A 7,940-nucleotide genomic window follows, 5' to 3' on the forward strand; every position below is an offset into this window, starting at 1 on the left:
AGAAATTCATTAACAACAAGAATTGACTATAAGTTCGGTGGTTCTAGGTCAACATCCTAAACTCTAACAATATGATACAATGCAACCCTTAGCAATCAATTTCCAACCTCGAATATACGAAATAAATGTGCCCTTCCATGCTTGAAACACCTATCCTAGAATGTGAACATAGAAATAACAAGAGCCAGTCAATCCATACCCATAATAATAATAATGTCAAAGTCTGTTCTTGCTTTTATTTTTCTTTGTAACCGGCTCATTCAGGAATAGAATTGCATTTTATTACTTTTATTGATACTATCTCTTGTACTCCTCTAATCTTTTTTAATATGAAGATATTTGATGGAAATATAGTTCATGAAACAATTAAAAAAAATTTCCTTAGCATCTCAAATCTGAATTGGACAATGCCAGAACATACATCTGAGTTGTTAAAGAGTTGGGTAAGGAGAGGAGGCAACAAGAGTCGGAGGAGATGGTGAAGGTTAATACCATCATGTATATGGTGGTCAATTTGGAAGGAAAAGAATGGTATATGTTTTGAAAATAGATTCAATTCAATTCACAAGGTCAAATGGAATTGTATAGTATCTTTACTCTAGGAATTTCATTCACACACACATATAAAAAGAAAGAATGAGAAAATGAGAATGATCATTGAACATAGATAGTTGTTATTTATAGTTTGTGTAAACCATAAGAATAATTAAAAATAAGTTGAAGAGACATATTATTTAAGTAAGGAATGTAAATAGATGGAGGTTTTGTTGTAACTTTTTAGGTATAATTAGAATAATAAATATGAATGAATTTTTTAATTAATAAACAAATTATTTAATGAAAAGAAATGAAAAAAAAAAAGGAGGAAAAAAAGAAATTGAAATGGAGGCCATAGAGAGGTGCCACATCAGCTCCTCTATGATCCTCCTTTATATATATATTGATTAGTGAAAAATAAATAAATTTAACTATCAAAATAATAAATTTAAATTAGTTGTTTAACTAAAAAAGTAAACAAATACATTTGAAGAGAATCAAATATACCCATATGGATTATATTTTTTTTAAAAAAATAATTAAAACATTATATTATATTAAATTATTCTTTTCACATATTAGAGGAAAGAGTATATGTGAGTCATTTATATAAGAATATGTTTATATATGAATCAGTTTCATAACAAAAAGTATATCAAATCTAAATAGTAAAGTTACAGAGTATATTAAACCTTTTTTCTTATTTCTATTAGAAACTTGAATACCAAAGACAAAATAGAATAAATATATAAATTTTTTTATCAAAAAAGAAAAGATAATCTAAAAACTAATTGAGCATAACATCAAATAAATCTTTAAATTGAAAAAGAAAGTATAATGTAAAAACTAAGTGAGCATAACATCAGATAATTCTTTAAATTGTAAAAACTATCTTCTTAAACATCTAACAAATAATAACATAGAAAAATGGACAATTTTTCTAACTTACCAAGGTAAAGGTTGACCTTTACCCAACATATTCCTTTGAACCAACTTCTTTGAACATCCTTTGTTAGTGCCACGTGTCCAATTTTTATTTTTTTTAAAAAAATCGCATGCCTAATTTATTTTTTATCCAATACAGACATAACTACCATGGAACTGTGGAAGGTAGAAAAAATATAAAATCATTAAAAAATAGTTAAGGATCCTTAGACTACGATTGAAATTTCATAAATATATTTTAACTACACTAAGTTCATATCACTTCTTGAACTCATTTTTGTGTAATTTTGTATATTTTTTATTTTATCTAATACACTTCTAGACTTCAAATAATTGAGGTGCGTGAGAGATATTTGAATGTCATGTAAGCAAAAAAGATATACAAAATTATTTTAAAAATTAATTTAAAGAATAATAGTATCTTAGTTTAATTAAGAATCTCTCTGAAATTTCGATCATAATCTAAAAAATATTCTGTTTTATCCCAACAATTAATGAGATGAAAATTAAATGTGAGCTCTATATCTATTTATTTTTTTCTTATCAATTATTATTTAAATAGATAAGGAGAGACCCTCTTGTGAAAGTTAAAGACAATAAGTTAAAGACAATAATGCAGTGGAGACATTATTGCTCTTGTTTTATTCTACTTTTATTTTTCTCTCTTCTGCATGGAGCCTTGACTTCAATTTCTATATCAGGTTTTTATTTTTATTTTTCTTTTTCTGCACTAACTCTTCCTTTTTATTATTATTGTAATTAGTTTTGTTTTGGTTTTAGTGTATTCAATGTTAGTTACCAATTTTTTTTGCCACAGATAGAATTTTTGTGTACCCAATTTCAACTGGGAGAAATCTTCTTCAGGCTAAGGATGGTAATCTCCATGCTACTTTTTGTGTATTCTAATTAAATATTATTTTATTGAATTTTGATGATTTGTTGTGGGGATATTCTTGGTATCTCATATTTTAATGTCTCTTTGTGTGAAAATTTCCTTTTATTTGGGGAATGAAAAGGGGTTTTCCCTTTTGAAATTTGTTAATTCGTTGAGTCTAGTTTTGTTGCACATTCTTTTTGTGTTCAACTAGGGAATCTCTTATGACTAAGCGATAGGTTTCATTTGTCTGTACTTAATAAATATGATAATTTTAATTATTTAGATATTTTATTTTGTGTTTTAATTGGAGGTATTAGACAATTTTGAATATTTATTCCATCGTGTAGAATATATTATCTCATATGTATGATGACATAACTTATATCCCAAAATAATTAATCTCGAGATAACTTGTTTCCAACCAACGAAACTAGTATTATAGTTATGTCAGTTTACCTCATTTTTCCCTTAGCAGAGCATATCTTTGGAATGTTTGGTTGCAGTCTTGGATAGAAGGAAATCAGAACTAATTTTGAATAAACAATGGCTACTTTGGGGAATAAACTATCCCCATAGTCCTGGATTTCCACAAGGCATAATATACAACCAAACGCCAATTTGACCTTAGCTGGTAATAAGGCACTCTAATATTTATAGTGCATATCTACACACTTCAATTTGGTCTGAATTAATAACTAAGCACTCCAACTTGTCTTTAGTATATCGCATGGATATTTTATGTTAACGTGACACAAATATTTGAGATGTCTAGATGATCATTTTGTTGGTTGGAGTGTTCAACTAATTAACAACAGAGACGAGCTAAAATGTCTAAATGTGTATACTCAAAGTTGGAGTGTTTACTTGCCAGTTGAGGCAAAGTTTGAATGTTTGCTTATGTATTATGCCCTTTCCACAAACACATTCCTTTCTGTTTTATTTTACTTGTCCCCTATACTAAAAATAATAGATGTTTTATGTTATTTATTGGTTTAAGTAAACTAGTTTCTGACAACGTGCGTTGCACCGTTTAATTTTTACTACTGTTATATAATTTATAATTGTGCTATCAAATAGAAAATGTTTAAATCAACAATATTAATTTTACCAATTATATTTCATGTATCAACAAAAATAAATAAAAAGGGATTGCGCATTTGGCATCAAGCAAAAAGTATGTGAAATTAATTAATATAATATAGTCTCCTTTAACTTTGTATAAGTCTTTTTTATGATCTAAATATTAGTGATAACCTTTTATAGCCATAAATGGATATTAAAAATACATGCACACTTATTGATAAGATTGCCTATTTTATTTTAATGAGAAACGATAGAGTGAAATATTTACATTATTTAAGTAAGATTTTAAAATTAAAAGACAGTACTATCAAAATTATACAAGATTAAAAGCAATTACATTTAAAATATAAAACTGACAGATATATAAATTAAACACTGAACTTCATACACACATCTATTTCAAAAGCTCATAATAATAGCTAAAAGATTACAACATCACAATGAGTTTATTAGAAATGCAAAAGAAATTAGAAACAACAATAATCTGCATGATGAAGAATATATATCGAAAGAGATATGAGGACTTAGACATGTCTAAAAAGAAGTCTTCAAGTTCTTCTCCCCACCTTATGTATTCTATTTTTTCATGACTTTTTTGCCTATCATAGATGGAATAGTTTTTGGATTATCAGTTGAATGACAATTTCTTTCATTTTTCAATGGTTATCACCTAGTTCTTAAATTGTAGTAAAAATGTCTGTTTAAATTCTATATTTTTCGGTTTTAAATAATAGTCTTTAATATATAGATAGATGGAAAGATGAAAGATACAAATCATAGTTAGACTTACTAAGAGAAGTAACATTACCACTAATAATTATTGCTTTGAACTTGAAATTTAGTCTAGTTTGAATGAATAATTAAAAAGATGAAAAACACAAATCATTGTAATTAGTAATAAATGAGGCAATTACAAGTCATCTCAATAATTTATTACTAATTCATTCATATATAATAACACACTTCTAATATCTTAGTAATAATAAATCAAATAAATAAAATCAGTGGCATTAATCGGATAAATGGGGGTCACTCTTTTCATATGCGAGTAATTATTCTAGAATATACATGTACAATTAAAATATATCTTTTCACATTCCAAACATTTAATTATTTATTTATATTTTAATTAAGAATTAATTTAAGGAAATGCAAAATTCATCAACATTTTTATTAGAATGATACAATTTAACATTTAAACTAAATAATTAAATGTTTTTATAACATTCTAATTTAAAGTAAGGGTAAAATTATAATTCAACTTTTAACTTTTTTTGTTCCCTCTTATAATAATAGATGATTAAGAGACTTTTATTACTTCTATCCCATGTTATCCTTAGTATTAAACAACTACATAAAATGGTGGTAGTCAAATTGAAAGTTCCAACTCATTATTAATCAGATTAATTTAGTAAAATACTCCTCTAAGTAAAGTTGTGCCAAGTCAACAATGGTCAAGTAATATGAAATAGAGGGATTAATTCACTTAGCTGAGACTAAGTTGCTCAAACTCTTTAAACATATTATCACATCTAGTTTTCAAGAATTCGATACTCATCTGATGACATTTTTAAAGAGTCCGAGCAACATAGGTATGACAAGTCATTGAATGCTTATTCTTCGATGCAATACACAATTGATCACTTCACAAACTAACTTGAAAGATAATTTGAGTTTCTTTTACCTATACTACTCAATGCAGCTTGTCCTGTTAGCTTTGAGTTTCAGAACTACACTATCATCACTAGCCAATGCAAGCCACCACGATACCCAGCCAAACAATGTTGCGATGCTTTTTTACAGTTTGCTTGTCCTTTCGTCGAAAGTCTGAATAATCAATCAAATGACTGTATCTCTGTAATGCACGGCTACATCAATCAGTACGGACATTACCCAACTGGTCTTTTTGCCAGTGTGTGCAAAGGTACACAGCAAGGTCTGCCATGTCCTGCATTAGCACCATCACAATCAGCTGATCGCGATGATACTAGTAGCAGCCAGATAGACTGTAAACTATCACTAGTTTACAGTTTTGCCACAACTTTTATGGGGGCCTTGATGTTGATGTTGCTTTTCTGATATTCATATCACAAGAGAACAGGTTTTGCTCATAAGGTTTGATTTTTAGATTGTTATTGACGATTTTTTACGTATTTATGTATGTATGTATGTATGATTCGATCGATTTTCACCCGTATGGTGGTATACCTTATTACACTTGAATTTCTCATGTAGTCATTCTCAATTATGCTATAAGCAGATATGGACCCACATGTATAGGTGAGAATGCACATGCACCGGTTAATTTAGAAGAAAAAAATAATAATATATATATATATATATATAGAGAGAGAGAGAGAGAGAGAGATCTGCTTTGAGAAACTAGCAGAAACTAAATATAAAAAACAGCGCCCCAATAAAAAGCAGAGGATGACACTTAGTACTGCTGATATTGGCCAGTGCACCCACCCTTGTGGACCTCTGCTAGAGACCAGCTAGAACCACATTCTATTCTTTTTAATATAAGTTTTGAATTTAAAGGATACTAATAATTTAGTGCATCCAAAGTATCCAAATTCTAGGGCTATAAGTGTAAAGGGGACTCTACCATCAATTATAGATTGTTAGAATAACTTAAGAGAGTTTTTTTTTAGTTTAGTTGTGTCCTAAGCATTGAAAGAATATGGTCTTTGAATAACTTTGTAATAAAGTAAATTATGGAAGATAAACAAGACACAAGATAATTATTGGTTGTCTATTACTACTAATTACACAAATGATTGGTTGGCACAACAAGATTACAAGGTATACAATAAAATATCATTAGCCTAAAAATACCCTTTGACTCGATCTCCAAATAATGCCCTTAGTCTTTTCTCCATTATATCAATTGACTTTAAACATGAAATATCACTCATAATTGGAGAAATCCCCCATGGGAACCTTACCTCTTTGTCTCGTGTTGTTGTCAATCCTTCTCATTTTCAAATACCCCCCCCCCCCACAAAAAAAATCCTGAAATCCAATTTATTCATTTATTCCAAAACCTAAGAAAAATAGGAAAAATCTAATGATTATGGAATGATGAATACTTATACATTGTAAATTAATATATACTAATTATATAGTGATTATTCATTCATCATGTATGCATTGATTATATACTATAAACAAAATTTGTGATCTTGGGAAGTTTATTAAATTTGAGGCCTTTCTTTGATGGATTTGAATAGGATACAATATATAGGGTAGATATTCCTAAATGTTAACACACATGAAGTATCTTTTGTATCAAATATCATAGGTTGCTAAACTTGAGAGAAATAAAATATGTACGACTAAAAATAAATATTCAACTTAGTCCGAAATTTTGACAAAAATAACTTATTAATCGAACAATATTAGTTCATTTTTCCAACAAAATAGAATAACATTCGTAAATGATTGAAATAAAAAGCACAATAACATGAACTGAAAAGAAAAATGCAACAAATTAAGACACACACTATGAAAAGAGAACATGCAGAAACAATGATAGAACATTATAATTATTACATTCTCAATCGAGGTCCTTGTAATGTCCATCATCTTCAACATTGACGGCATTGCCTTCTTTAGGTGCAGGCTCTATATCGCTTCCATCCCCTAATGTAGCTATAGTATCAATAAACCCCGGGTTATTGAATGACTCTTCCATTGGACTTGCAGATAAGATAATGTTTTCTTTGTTGGATGGAGGATTTGGAGGCTGGTTTAGTTCTTTCTTTCTTTCATCAAGTTTAGTCATTTTTGCAGCAAACACCTTTAGCAAACCTTTCATTTCTCTAGCATCAAGTTCATTAATACTTTTTCCCTCCACTAGTTGGTTGAAGAGGATTTCCATTTCTTTCGCCTCATTCAGTTTCTCTAATTTGCTAATTTGTTCTTCTTTTTTATCAACTTTCTTTTGAAGATATTCTTCATGTGTGACCAACTTTTCAAGCCTTTTGAACTCAATAAAACTTAAATACCTCGTCAAGACATCCTGAGCCAGACTTGCAGATTTCCAAGCAATGGGTTGGATTTTTCCTGGCCTAAAAATAATTATGGCGACTTCTATGTCACACAAGATAGAAAGCTCTTCGGCTTTCTTGAACAAACTTGTTTCTCTTCGATCTAAGATGGAGTTTCTCACATTTTCGCTGTAGTTCCTAGCATCTCTGAGCCTTTTTCTAGCCATATTTGATACTTGAACAAAAAAAATATTTTCTTTTGGAGTAGAATATATAAAACATGAAGAGATGTGTGGCTTTTATAGTTGTTAAACAAGAATTGTCAATGTAGTCAAATTAAGAACTTTCATAATTTAGATTCCAAATTTTAAATAATTTGATTAGTGTAATCTGATTTTAAGGAAATTATTATTTTTTTTCCTTAAAAAGATGAAAATTGTTAATATTCAAATTGAAATTGTACATGTCATATTCCATGATTATTTTGGAGATATATAGATAATAAA

At 28.6% G+C, this 7,940-nt stretch overlaps 2 protein-coding genes across 2 annotated transcripts; one reads left to right on the forward strand and one right to left on the reverse strand.

The window, feature by feature from the left end:
- Nucleotides 1-2,035: 2,035 nt before the first annotated feature.
- Nucleotides 2,036-5,680, forward strand: LOC107005643 (GPI-anchored protein LLG1-like). The gene is made up of 3 exons (XM_015204283.2): nucleotides 2,036-2,183; nucleotides 2,300-2,356; nucleotides 5,145-5,680. The coding sequence occupies exons 1-3, from the start codon at nucleotides 2,096-2,098 to the stop codon at nucleotides 5,519-5,521; spliced, it is 522 nt and encodes a 173-aa protein (XP_015059769.1). The 5' UTR covers nucleotides 2,036-2,095; the 3' UTR covers nucleotides 5,522-5,680.
- A 1,211-nt stretch (nucleotides 5,681-6,891) lies between these two features.
- Nucleotides 6,892-7,675, reverse strand: LOC107006990 (MADS-box transcription factor PHERES 2-like). The gene has a single exon (XM_015205477.2). It carries the CDS (start codon nucleotides 7,659-7,661, stop codon nucleotides 7,002-7,004), a length of 660 nt encoding a protein of 219 aa, XP_015060963.1. The 5' UTR covers nucleotides 7,662-7,675; the 3' UTR covers nucleotides 6,892-7,001.
- Nucleotides 7,676-7,940: the final 265 nt, after the last annotated feature.

This window comes from Solanum pennellii, chromosome 12 (assembly GCF_001406875.1).
Source record: "Solanum pennellii chromosome 12, SPENNV200".
NCBI lineage: Eukaryota > Viridiplantae > Streptophyta > Magnoliopsida > Solanales > Solanaceae > Solanum > Solanum pennellii.

Excerpts from the sequence above, each read along its gene's own strand:
- LOC107005643 (XM_015204283.2), top strand. The coding sequence starts at position 2,096 with ATGCAGTGGAGACATTATTGCTCTTGTTTTATTCTACTTTTATTTTTC. Across the intron at positions 2,184-2,299 it reads GACTTCAATTTCTATATCAG|ATAGAATTTTTGTGTACCCA; the intron begins GTTTTTATTTTT and ends TTTTTGCCACAG. Across the intron at positions 2,357-5,144 it reads TCTTCTTCAGGCTAAGGATG|CTTGTCCTGTTAGCTTTGAG; the intron begins GTAATCTCCATG and ends TACTCAATGCAG.
- LOC107006990 (XM_015205477.2), bottom strand. The coding sequence starts at position 7,661 with ATGGCTAGAAAAAGGCTCAGAGATGCTAGGAACTACAGCGAAAATGTG.